The sequence below is a fragment of the Enoplosus armatus genome, chromosome 24 (assembly GCF_043641665.1).
Source record: "Enoplosus armatus isolate fEnoArm2 chromosome 24, fEnoArm2.hap1, whole genome shotgun sequence".
In the NCBI taxonomy this organism is placed as follows: Eukaryota; Metazoa; Chordata; class Actinopteri; order Centrarchiformes; family Enoplosidae; genus Enoplosus; species Enoplosus armatus.
In genome coordinates, this window is record NC_092203.1 from 1,641,434 (window position 1) to 1,654,757 (window position 13,324).

At 44.3% G+C, this 13,324-nt stretch overlaps 1 protein-coding gene across 1 annotated transcript; it reads right to left on the reverse strand.

The window, feature by feature from the left end:
• Nucleotides 1–2,345: 2,345 nt before the first annotated feature.
• fam117ba (family with sequence similarity 117 member Ba) lies at nucleotides 2,346–11,760 on the reverse strand. Its single transcript, XM_070930937.1, has 8 exons — nucleotides 11,727–11,760; nucleotides 6,864–7,111; nucleotides 4,989–5,072; nucleotides 4,709–4,819; nucleotides 3,476–3,619; nucleotides 3,088–3,295; nucleotides 2,856–2,976; nucleotides 2,346–2,571 (listed from the first exon to the last, which is right to left on the reverse strand). The coding sequence occupies exons 1-8, from the start codon at nucleotides 11,758–11,760 to the stop codon at nucleotides 2,346–2,348; spliced, it is 1,176 nt and encodes a 391-aa protein (XP_070787038.1).
• Nucleotides 11,761–13,324: the final 1,564 nt, after the last annotated feature.

A 13,324-nucleotide genomic window follows, 5' to 3' on the forward strand; every position in this document is an offset into this window, starting at 1 on the left:
CATATCTTTGTCAGCCGATAATACAAACACAGTGTGCCTCTATATTTACATTTCCAGTACATTCCTATCCCACCGTAGCAGGCACGGTCAAGTTGTAATGACATATACAGGAAGACGGGCCGGGGGGGGGGGGGGGGGTGCGGGGGTCATGGAGAGGCTGTCGACCGGCAAACTACCTCCTCAAACATCCAAATTAGTCTCTATCACGTGGTGTTTAAAGGAATAAAATGATTTTTCTTTTCTTTTAAAATTCTTTTAATTCTTTTAAAAGGCCCTGGAAACGTTTTCTTAGTATCAGTCGTTGGCTCCTGCATGAAGTTTCATCAAAGTGTGATGAGAGTTGGCGGGTTCTTTGGGTTGCCAGGCCGCTGTCAATCAAATCGGGTCAAACCGCACCCACTCATAATGGGTTTTTTTTTTTTTGGTTTTGGTTTTTGGTTCAAACTTCAACTCTGATTGTTGCTTATTGAGTCACAAGCTGCGATACATGATTATTTTTGGCCACTTAGGGGCAGTGGAAAGCAACCTGTGAACACAACACTAGCTCGTCACGCTTCCATTCAAGCGTGGCACTTTTTAAAAAAAAAAATCAAATAAATAAAACAAATGTATTTCAAGAAAATGAAAATTTCTGCCCACAACTGTTCTGTGAATATTGGATTCGTTGGTTCGCGGAAACAAAGAGTTTGTGGAGCCGATTCTCCGGTTGTTAAAAGAGCTCCAGTCAAAGCAAATGATGGATCCGTGTGGAGGACATGATGGAAATATGGCGTTTCCATTTGTTTCATGTATTAATGTGACGAAGGTTACTGAAGTCACATATTTATATATATCTTAACTATTTTCCCACTCATTAGCTTTTATTTGGACTCGTGTTTCTGGCTACCTGATGAAGTTAAGTCCAATATTCACTCTCTTTTCGCTCTGGTTTGGTCTCAACCAACTCCTGAGGAGGAGAACTTCTACAAATATTGATCAGTGCAGCTTTAATGTTATAGAGAAATACTTTGATTTGACACCAGATCTTCGACCCTCATGGTCTGCGGCGTGGTATCCGGGTTCATCAACCTCTCCATGCTCATGGGCGGAGGGGGGGGGGGGGGTTTCAAGCCAGAGGCCCTTTTTGGACACATTTCACAACAACACTAGCTGAGCAAGACGGAAGGAAATCAGCATTACAGTGAGAGTGGGAGGGGGGAGAGAAAAGGAGAGAAAGAGGCAGGGGGAAAAAAAAAGGAGGAACAGATAGGGGGCGTGATGGCGGTGGAGTAAAAAGGGAGGATTTGAGCAAAGGCTGGCGCTTGGGAAGGAGGGGCAAGCAGACACGGGTTGAACACGCTGCACACATCATAGCCCTGGCCTGTGTTCCCCCATAGATACACACCGCCCGGCAGGGGACCAGCTTACTGCTACCAGTGAGTGTAACGAAGGCATCAGCTTGTACCAGTTTACGGTCTCACTGTAAACGGCTGATTAAAAGTACAAAACAGATGTCTGGATGGAGTTCACACGTGGTCTGAACACACAGACGCCGTCGCTTACTCGTGTGTTTTCTCCCGCTCGTCCCCGCCTTTCTGCGCGTATCTACGGCCACCGCAGTGCAAACACCATGCGCGTACATGCTAAAAGGAACCGGCACGATCCGAGCACTGCGCTGGTTCAGCGAAACGGAGCGGTCTACGATGATCAGGCACATTTTTAAAAACTTCTCCTTGTCACGACCGTTCAAGTTTTGCTACGATATTATCTGGCAGCACCAAAAAAAAAAAAAATCCGCCTCTGTGGTCAAACTCCTGGTCGCCGAGGAAACCAGCTGCCTCTTGTGTTTTTTTTTCCTTTTTTTTTTTTTTCTCGTAATGGAAGGCATATTTCATATCAAGAGAAATAACTACAGATAGAAAAAGAGATATGTCCGTGGAAAGGCGACCATGGTATAATATATATACGATGAAATAAAAGAGTCTGTCCTTTTTCGCCCTTTTTTTCCTCCCCAAAAAATAAAAACAAAACAAAACAGGAAACATAACCAGCACTAAAGGTAGAAGAAAGCGATGAAATGTTAGCTGCAAACACCCGCACAGGGCTGCAGGACTCTCACGTTGTAGTCGTCTGAGGAGGAGAGGCAGTGGGAAGCGCTTTTTCAACAAGATAAGGACATCAGAGAGAGCTTAGCTGGCATGCTGAAGGCATTATATATATACATTTTTTTGGGGGGAGAAGAAGGGTTGTTTTCCTAGTTTCAAATGTTTTCTGATTTACTTGGTGGTGGTGGTGGGTGGGCGGGCGGGCATGGGGGCGGTTCTTTTGTTGGGGGCCGTGGTGACTTAATAGCCCGTCGTGGGCCGTCAGAAGCTCTCGGGCTCCTCCAGGAGGCAGGGCTGGGTGGACAGAGGCACGAGGGATGGGGACAGGCTCCGGAGGCCCACCCCGGGGCGGAAGTTGAGGTCCGGGGCGGGGAGTAAGGGCTTGAGGATGCTGACGAGGCAGAAGGCAGAGCCGCTGTTGGGGATGAAGTTTACCTTGTTGCGGTCGGGACACAGGAAGGGAGGGATCTCCTGCAGAGGCTTGGGCCTGGAGACACACATGCAGGGCCACATTCAGCCCTCAAAACACATAACGCCACAAATATTCACTCTCTTTTAGCTCTGCTTTTGGTCTCCACCAGCTCCTGAGGGAAACATCTGGCTCTTTAGCTGCTAAATGCTCAGCTAGGTTCACCGGCTAGCCGCTAACTGTCTGCTGTTTGGTGCTGAGCAGGTAGCATACAGTGTTAATGTAAAAATAAAGATTACAGCAGCTTAAAAGATATTCAACACCTTCAAAGGCAGTTTAATCATTTGCTAATTTCTACTCACATGGACTCCTCGAACACTTTGACCTTCTCGCAGCCCTCTGGAGGTTCTCTCTTGAACATGTAGCTGTTGTTGGGTCTGGGAGAGGCGGCGTATTTAGGCAGCGGGGAGTAGGGGCCCAGCTCTGGAGGTCAAAGGTCAGGGTCAGCAACAGAGCATGCTCAAAGAGGCTTTGGCAGGGCACGTGTACTATGTGCATGGCACAATATGTGGAGTGTGTGTGTGTGTTGGTCACCTTTGTCCTCGTAGGGGCTGCCTCCACCCGTGTCGTTGAGGACGGTGAGGTAGGAGGGCGAGATGGAGTCGGGGCGGCTGCTGCAGTTGCTGTGGTTACCGCTCAGGCCGCCCCCTGAGGGAGTCTGTGTGTCGATGCTGCGGGTGCTGCTGCTGCGCTGTGGGGGGACGGGTGGGGGTGCACGGTGCCCATCTGGGACATCCTGTGGCTGTTGCACACACACACACACACACACACACAAATGAGGTCACAATAACAATGTTGCACCGGGGGGGAGGGGGCTTAACCCCCGGCCAGTGGGGTTAAAAAAGCCTTGAATGTTAATTAATACAGTTGTCAGGGAAGGACACAACACCCAAACCCTGATCTGTTAGCTCGGGGAACTCACAACGATGGTCTCGTCCTTTTCGGGGGTGTCTTGGATGGTGATGCGTTCGATCTCCTGGTTGAGGCCCTCTACGCTGTTGCGGAAACGAGGGGCCGACGACTTGGATATAGGGATGGGTATCAGAATGGTCTTGGGCATAGGCGACTGCAAAACACGAACACACACACACACACACACACACAGCTGCGGTTAATATCGATTCTGCACCTGTTTACAGATGTTGCAGGGAGCCCTTTGACTTCCATTTGGGGGGGCTTATTGCTCAGCCCACACTAGCCATCGACTTCTGATTTGTAGAACCACCAGATCTAAATGTGACTTGATGCTGAGGTGTGACCCGGGTATGGAATGTTGACTTTAAAGGACAATCTATTACTTGGAAAGGAGTATGGGAAAATAAGTGAATTGATTCATGGACTTAATTTTATTTGACTTTTAAATGATGATTGATTAATTGTAGCCTAACTGTATCTCAGAGAAGACTTTTACTTTTAGGTCTGACAGCTGCCGAAAAAATTGCCCGTATTGAGGTGGAACCCACCTCATAACCTGAATATTATTAAATGGATTCTGTTACTGTTGTTTCCCTTGGACTCTCTGTACTGTTTCATGGCATTTATTTGCACACCCCATATGGCAAAATATATTGTTTTTTCCCCCTTTGACTTGTTTGTTTGTAGTTTGCTCTTCATCTTCATGTAACTTTGGGCATGGTTAGTGTGTCCCTGCTGGCTGGTGGCTCTGCGTGTCAGTTAATGAACTTGTCAAAGGCATCATGAGGAAAAGTTGCGTGAGAGCTCCAGCCAGTCCTTTATCTTAGTCTCACGAGGAGGCAGCAGGACAGAAAGCAGGACAGCTGCACTGTAGCAGACTCCACAGGGAGCGTATGACTGGCCCTGCCACTGTCACCGACACAGAGTGACGTGACAGCAGTGGGCACTAAGAGAGAGAGTGTGTGTGTGTGTGTGTGTGTGTGTGTGTGTGCAGTATCAAACTGACTTTACTGATTTGTTAAAAAAAAAAAAAAAAAACCCACGTCACATTTCAAATTAACAGGAGACACATGAACGCCAGAGCCAAACAGGGACATGAGGAAAAAGTGGGACGCCCTCAAAACTCTCCAGATCAGGGAGCCAACCTAGTTCCTCTCAGAGACTGAGCCACTTGGCAGGCACACACACACACACACACACACACACACACACACACACACACACTCTCTCTATTGATCACCTGCGACTGGATGATGGTGTGGCTGCCATTGAACGGGGACTTGCGGTCTTTATCCCTCCGATGGCGGCTGCTGCGTTTGCTGCGCTGAAGCTGCTGGCGCAATTTGGCAATCTGGAGAATTTCACAGACAAGACAGGTACTGTAATGCGGACATATCACGTCAGCGGTGCGTTGAGTGAAAGCAAAGCTCAGAAACGGGCACTTATTTACAACACAAAAGAGAATCGTTCTGTCCAACTGGTTGTTTATTTGGGCTCCAAAATCAGGAAAAGAAACTGACCTCCTTGAGCTGGTCGGTGCTCCCACAGGAGGCCGAGCGTTTGTGAGAGCCCCTCCTCCTCTCATCTGCCCAGGCCCTGGGGGTCTGACACACACACACACACAGTGGTTAGAGATAAATATCGAACATGCAAGCACAAAACAACCCCATTAGGAGACACATGGGAGGGAAAAAAGCAAGAGAACCAGACGTAGATTAAAGAATCTATAAATAATGCAAATAATCCATAGTTTTTGTTTGGCATTCTGCATAAGTCATTAAACGTGCCATTATTTTGCATTATTGGGTTTAAAGGTTAAACAAAACCCAAACTGTATGAATTATGAATGAAGTCTGGTGGAAAAAGATAGTACAAATGAATGTTGTTTCTGTGAGTCACGACTTCGCTGAAGTTGCTTTTAACGTCCGGATGCCTTCCAAACATCTAACATCTACATATCTGACACTTGAAAGTAGGGGTTCCCAAACTGAGAGCCCCCAAGGGGTCCCCAAGATAAATACAAGGGGTCACAAGATCGCTGCAAATAAATGTAAATGTTGCTGGTGACTTGGGTCCTTAAAAGGTACAGCGTTATGGGTTTTATACGACAGCAACAATGTGTGTGCTAAGACGTGTTCTCTTAAGTGTAAAAACAGAACAGACACAACACCCAAACCACTCGGGCTGAGATGACCTGCTGTTAAAGAAATATCTTACAGCTGCTGTTTGACCCCGAGACTGGTTCAAAGTCGGTCTGTGAGTGATAGTCAGAGGCAACACGGCACGATGATGCAACCGCCTGCAATCCCTCTCAACCTCTTCGCATTGATTGCCTCCTTTCACGGACACATATACATCTTGCAAGCCTTCAGCGTGGCTTGTCTGACGCAAGAACACACAGGGACGTAAAGACTAAGATTAATTAGGAGGCTGGGTTGCCATTCTCACAAAGCACTATTGCAATGTGGTGTGCCCCAGGGCTCCATTCTTGGGCCGCTATTCCGTGTTTAATCTAATTTTCCAAATGTCCAACATAGTTTCTCTCATGATGCTTGCAGAGGACACAACTACAATGTTCACTCATTGATCAAAGAAGCTAACTCAATGTCTTCCAGTCTGTATGTCCACTATTTGGTCTTGGTCTCATGTGTCCAAGACTTTGGTTTATGACCAAATACCTGCAAAACTAACGGCCTTCCCACCAGCCTCCGCTGTACTTAGTGGTTAGTCCTAATTGGCAAGTGTTAGCATGCTAACACGTTAAACTAAGATGGACATTATACCCCCTAAACGTCAGCACGTTAGCATTGCTATTGTGAGCATGCTAATGTTAATTTCAGCATTGTAGTTTAATATTTAGTGACAATTTCTTTGCTTAAAGTGTACATATATCATATATGTTTACAACTTTTGGTTTCTTCTCCAAAAACTCTTTGTTATTAATACAACCCACGCAAATCCCTGCATATAATTGGTTAAATCGACTTCTGGAAGCTCAACTTCATAAATTGCCAATTTATGATTTCAACATTGTCCAAATATGTACAAGATATCTAATATCTAATCTTCCCAAACATCTCAGTAGCAGAGGTAAATTTTAGTTACAGGGGTCCTAACTGCTTGAACTCTTTTTCCTACCTCTGTTTTATAACCTTGTTTTGTTCATTGTTATGTCACAACATGTTTTCAACAGTCTAAATTTGTTTAATATTATTTAGATGGAGATAATCAATAAGATTTAAGACATTTTGTTCTTCTCTGCATATACATTTTCATTATTTGTATGTAATTTGTTTGATTTTAAGCTCTGCATTTAAACAAAACTCTTGCACCATCCACCCAAACATCACTCCACACACAGACATACCCCCCCCACTCCACCCCACAGCACTCACCTGCGTTGCTTTGTCCCTCATGTAGGGAACGTGTTGGTTCTGGCTGTCGTCCTGAGGCCAGGGACCTGTCAGGTGAGAGCCAGCGAGCGCGCCCTGTGAGGGCCACAGCTGGACGCGATGGCGGGAGCCCGAGAGGAGAATGAGGAGCAGAGCGCTCAGAGGGGAGGAGTGGGGGCGTTGGGGGAGACGCCGGAGGACGTGGAGGGGAACCGCAGAGAGATGCAGGAGGTTAAGGCCACTGATGCAGTCTGAGAGGGGAAGAGAGAGAGAGACAGAGAGAGAGAGAGAGAGAGAGAGAGAGAGGAGATGTAAACAAGTTATTTGTCAACACATGGTAAACACGTCAACAAATCAACAGACACACAGCTGGCCTGCAGGATAAGCTCATGGCTGTCTGTCTAGGTTCGTGTGCGCTTGCGTTTGTGTCTATGAGTGTGTGTGTCACCAGATTGATGTTAATCCCTCCCGTGCTGGGCAGAGCGGATATGCCCCCCTCTTAAGTCTCACACAGCCCCCTGGTTAATGGCATTAAAACAGCTTAAAGCAGGGGCAAGGCACTGAGGGCAGGTGCCGGCTTCTGCCCACCTGACCCTGATTCAGAGCTGCAGCGGCGTGTTTTGCATGGGCGCACGGGCCCACTTGACACCCATGGGTGTCAGCCAGCATCAGCAAATTTCAGATTCCAGCTTTGCATTGGAAAACAAACACAAAAGTCCTCCTAAATATTCAATATGGAGGGTTTTTTTTTTTTACATTTTATAAACCACACAATTAATGAATCTTGAAAATAATCAGTGTCTTAATAGACAGATAGATAGATAGAACATGATTGTTAGTTGCAGCCCTAATTTACAATATAAAGCTAAATTACATGCATCTGGAGGGTAAGGGCAGTTTGTTTTATGTAAATTGTGGTGCAAAGAATCTAGCTTGTTTAGAGCCTAAAATGCATTCAGCGTGATTGTGCTTTTTTTTTTTTTTTTCTGCCCAGGGACCAACAACATCCCCATTACATAATACATTCCAGAAACGAATACATTTGTTAATGACACAAAAAAAAGATGGAAAAACAATGATTGTGCAATGTTGTTTTGTTTTTTTCTTGCTTAAAGCAAACCTACATAACTTGCACTCTGATGACAAGTAACAAGTACAGGATGGCGATGAATGCTAAAACATAGTGTAACAAGTAGAGAAAAGTCATAAAGTCAGCAAACTGATAACGCCAGCTTCTACGTTAGCCACCTTAAGCTACCAGACCAAGTAAGGCTGAAGCAGCGAAACTCCTGAGAATATTGAATTATTTCTAATGGATTTCTTTTTGTAGAATGGAAGGTTTACTATTTCTTCTTTGAAATGTTACATAATGTCACTTTTTATTTAACACATTTTTGGACATCTTAATGAGGAGGAAGGGGAAGGAGGGTTTCTTGTGGGTCACCAGAAAGTGTCATTTCAAATTATCCAAGTTAGAGAATATGTCATAATCATAATGTCTATTTTTTTAGTGTAGGATATTATGCTAAATTGTGTTAAATAATTAATTGATGAAGATTGAACTGCACTGACAAGTTCACTGTGGTATCAAACCAAACAAATCTATTTTAATATCAATATTCACGGCTTTTATACAATGCTTGAGATCACAAGTTCAAACAACAGAACAGCAGTGCAGCATTTATGAAACTGTACACACTAACAACAGAATCCATTTTAATGGATGCAAAGCACCTTGCAGGATTTTATTTTTTTTTAGCCATGGCTGCTCCCAATGGGACCTGAAAAGAAAAGCTGCCCAATCCTAATAACAACATGCTGTACGCGCTGCATGTATCCACACGTACGAACGCACAGCATCGACTGGCAGTGCCGGTCCTGGAGCTAAATTTGGCAGGGGGCCTTGACCAGCGCACTGTTGCTAGGGAACGGGGGCCGACTGATCTTCACACAGCCGCGCTCTTGTGTGTGTGTGTGTGTAAACAGGGGTTTGGGCATCAGCAGTCTACTTCTTTATTTTGACTGCTGCCTTTCCTGTCTCAGTCTGTGCACACAAATCAGCAACCCACTACAGTACTACTGTAAGCTGACAGCAATAGTAACACTGGTAGTATTAGCAGTGGCTGTAGTACTGGTATAGTGGCTGTCTAAAGTGTCAATCCATGCAACACAGAGTCACAATGTTGACTCTTAACCTATTCAGAGATAAGACTTGGCAGTATCTTAGGTGTGGGTTGCTTTTTTTTTTTTTGGAAGGAGACTCCACCCATCACCACCTGAGGTCAATTAAAACCAGATAAGCTCATAACACAAGACAGACTTAATTGATCAGCCAAGAGCAAACGAGGGGCAGCCAGTTTGCACAGAAAGCAATAAACACAGGATGTAAAGATGCTATTTTTCTCCATTAATCCGTTTACATTATAAAATATCAGAAAACAGCGGACGAATGCACACATTGATGCCTTTGAATAGCTTATTTTGTCCAACAAACAGTCCAAAAACCCAAAGATAGTCAATGCACTATTGTACTCTTTGCTATATATTATAGTGGACTGAGCAAATATTCAGATGTGAGAAGTCAGAACCAGTGAATTTGTGGCACATTTTGCTTAAATTGTTTTGGGGGGGGGGTTTGTTGTTAACCAATTAACTAACCAATTAGTTAATCGTGTTAGGTCACAACTGCCTTTGTACACTGTGTGCCTTGGCTGCCATGTCTGTGCATTTTGAATATAATGGAAAATGAATGGGACAAGAGGACTTTACAACTGCACAAAATGATAAATAGATACGTTTATCTTGCAAGTTGTTAGGTTTCATGATCAAAAAGGGGCAAAAGCAGAGACAATGCTTACAATGCACGTTTTAGGGCCTACTAATTCTTAACTACAAATGAACTTCAATAATAAATGCCACATTTAATTCATGAAAGATGGCTCTCAGCGTGTCTAATCTCCACGCAATCGCCTGTACAATGTAGGCCTGTTTTATTTACTGAGAGACAAGCATGCCACCCCTCCCCACACACACACACACACACACACACACACCATCACCATCACCATCATCAAAACACCACTCCACGCTACTATAGACCTACTCCATATGACAGAAGGGCGTCATCCAGGCTCATGATATTGAGGCTAAATGTGTTTTTACGTGGGAGGAAAAACGTACTCACCTGCCGAAATGTGGTCTAGGTGCGCTGCACGCAAAGGGGCATGGAGCTCTTCAGCACCCCAGCCCCCTTTTGATGTTTGCCGCTACTCGAAGACGCTAAAGCGGCGGTGGCGACGGGCAGGGCAGAAGGACGAGGGGGCAGGCTACAAGTGAGGGGAGCCCTCTTACATATAAACAAGCTGACATAGAAAAGGTAGTAAAATAAAAAAACGTCTTCGCGGGTACCGTGGTGAGACAGTAGGTGTCAAAATGGGCGTTGCTGTATTCGCACCCTGCCTCCTCGTCGTCGTGGATGGATGTGTTTTTCCTCTCTCCCCGGCTGATGCGGCACGACGGCTGGAGCGGCTACCGAAACGCTTTCTGGTCGAAGAAAAAACGAGTATAAAAAGAGGGAGATGCGTCGCGCACCTGGCGGGGTTCGTGAGGTGTCGGGGAAACGACGGGGGGAAAAAAGAACAGGACAGAAAATACAGAAGGGATAGAAAGAAGAAGGCGGTGATGCTGGGCTAGCCTCGGTTGACACGACGGGAGAGGGACCAGTGTGAAGCAAGCCGGAATACACAACACAACTTCCGGTTGTCTTTTTCAGAGTAAAATGTTTACTCTGTCGCGTCTTGCCAGGGACTCTTGAATCATGGTGTCTAATGAGATAACCACACAATAAATATGGGCTCATTCTTCCAGACGTATCATTAAAAAATCACCCTAGAACACTCCAATTTGTGACATACGTTATTCAAACTAAAATTCAATAGTGACATACTTTATTTTATTTTGATTGCAAATCGGTCAATATCCGGTGCTGTCCAGGCTCCTTCTGGCTGACTTGACTCAGCCGAAGGCGCGCTCTGACGTAGCGTACCAACGCCGAGCTGCTCGTGCTGATGCTGCAGTTGCTAGGGCGCGTGGAGCAGACGGCGGCGACAAGTGAAGTAAACAAGTGGAGGAGAGGAAATGTCTCCCTCGTGTGTCGAATAAAGCAACTTAAAGTGGTTGTTATTGTATACTTGCATGGTACATGTGACCGGGTTACAAAAATCGGCGTTAAATCTGTTTCGGACATATTTAAACCCATTTACAATTGAGGAACATAACTGTACGTCATACAGTCCTCTGCTGCAGCCCTGGTCTGACGTAGACAAAAAACCAATATGGCTCCCAAAATGGTACCCAAAAAAAAAAAAAGGTGTAGTCGTGCCATTTCCTGATGATAATACCATTTGCGCTCCTACTTAACATAGCTTACCCACTTTCAATGGCAGACAAAGTATGGAAAAACATGCATTATTAAAAGGCACACCAGAGAAATACAAATAGGCAATACACAGCTATTAGTGAGAGATTTTAAAAGCAATAGTGACACACTTATTTGCTGTTAAAATCACAAATTGACGTTTTTTTTACACTAGTTTTGTACAGATTCAAACAAAATAGAATGTATAGATTAATGAACTTTAAAAAAGGTGCATATTTTGTACCCCTGTTTCCAAGTCTTTCTGCTCAGCTAGGCTAAAAGGCGGCCAGCTGTAGCTTCACATTTAGAATACAGGCATGACAAGAATATAAAAGGCTTGGAACCCACGTGAGACATGTCCTTCACAGATATGACCAACAAATATTTCATACATTTATTGAGAATTTTTTTCTTCCATATCGACTTGAAAATGTTTACAGAAACTGTACCGAGCAGACGCATAGCAATGGAATCAAAGGCCATGTCCATTGAATGCAAAACAGAACTCCATAAAAATGATGCAAATATCAATGCAATACACATACATGTTTTTTTTTATACAAATTACAGATTACAAAAACATAAATGAGATATTTTCATATGCCCTGAAGCAGCGCTGAAAACACAGAATGAGTACAATGACATTTCAGCACGCCTGTACAGCGGTAGGCCCCAACAATTCTAATGCTTGCTGACGTAAAGAAACACAACACACACGTGCACACTCACGCACTCTCTCTCTCTCTCACACACACACACTCACACACACACACACTGAATCAGTCATTTGAACATCGAGGGATGAGACAACAAAAAGCAGAAATAATATCCAGCGTGCTTCAGAGGGGTTTGGTTTTTTGTTTTTTTGTTTTTTAGACTAGTTTCTGATTTCCAACAGAGTTCAAAAAGCAGAATCCGGGCTTTCTAGTGTTTCTAGTCTTTCAGTCACATACAGACAGCTAAACACACAGTCCACAGTGAGGTCAGGTGATAGTGGTACAGTGATTGCGTCGGCCACTGTAACAGATCCCTCCGGAGATTTGATTCTGATGATTGCAGTGTTAAAAGACCCCAGAGTTTGAGCCATTCCTGGTGTAATTGTGCAAGCAGAGGAGTCCCATGAAAACCCACCTTTCCAGTCAGCTGGGATTGATTGTTAGTGTTTGTGCCCCCCTTAAAAATAGTCCAGAGAAGAAGGAAAGAGAGGAGGATTGTCATCCATTTTCTCCTCTTGCGTCAGGGGATTGGGAGGGGGGGGGGGGGGGGGGGTTGATAGTGTCAGTGGATTGTTAACAAAACGATTGTGACTATTCATAAGTGCAACAGAGATTAACATATCAAAAATAATGATGGGATAAAACGATGACCAAAAATGATGGAAGCGATAAAAACATCGAAAGCATCTAAAAGCTACATCCTATTGCACAATTAAAAATTATGATACAAAAAAAACGGATACATAGTCAAAAAAGACAAAAATTGGTATTGCATACAAATCAAGGAAATAATAATAAAAAAAAAAAAGTTAAAGTAGTGTGTTCCGTCTTTTAAGACCGTCAATTCTTTTACAGAGCCTCCCCTCGAACTCACTTGATACAGCAAAGTACGAGGAAGAGAGCGCTCAAAGTGTTGATTGTTTTGCGTCGCCTTTTTTCTTCTTCTTCTAAGTTTAGAGACCACTTTCTTGTCGTGGTCGCAACAGACTGGACTTCTAAAACACTGATTTTAATCGGTTGAAAGTGCACATAGAGAAAAAAAAAAAAAAAAAGGAAAAAGGAAAAAAAAAGAAAGAAATCCATTCAAAACATAGCTATGCTCATGAGAACGAAACATGAAACAAACCGACAAAAAGGGAGATTAATAAAAACGCGGAAACAGAAGCGGATGAGAATGCTGCATAGCTGGATTCCATTTAAAGCAATGCCGTCATCGGAAAGACACACAGGAGCGAGACAGACCTAATTACTGTACATGATCAGACTCGACTGTTTGTTCACAAGACACTCCATAGCTTCCTCTTGCTGATTCAGAGCAGAGAGCTCAACAG

What these genes read in the sequence shown, in the direction of transcription:
- fam117ba (XM_070930937.1), bottom strand. Translation starts at nt 11,760, where the DNA reads ATGGCCTTTGATTCCATTGCTATGCGTCTGCTCG. An exon ending in ACACCATCATCCAGTCGCAG is followed by an intron (nt 3,620 to 4,708) that starts GTGATCAATAGA and finishes CGTGTTTTGCAG; the next exon opens with TCGCCTATGCCCAAGACCAT. An exon ending in CAGCCCCTACGAGGACAAAG is followed by an intron (nt 2,977 to 3,087) that starts GTGACCAACACA and finishes TTTGACCTCCAG; the next exon opens with AGCTGGGCCCCTACTCCCCG.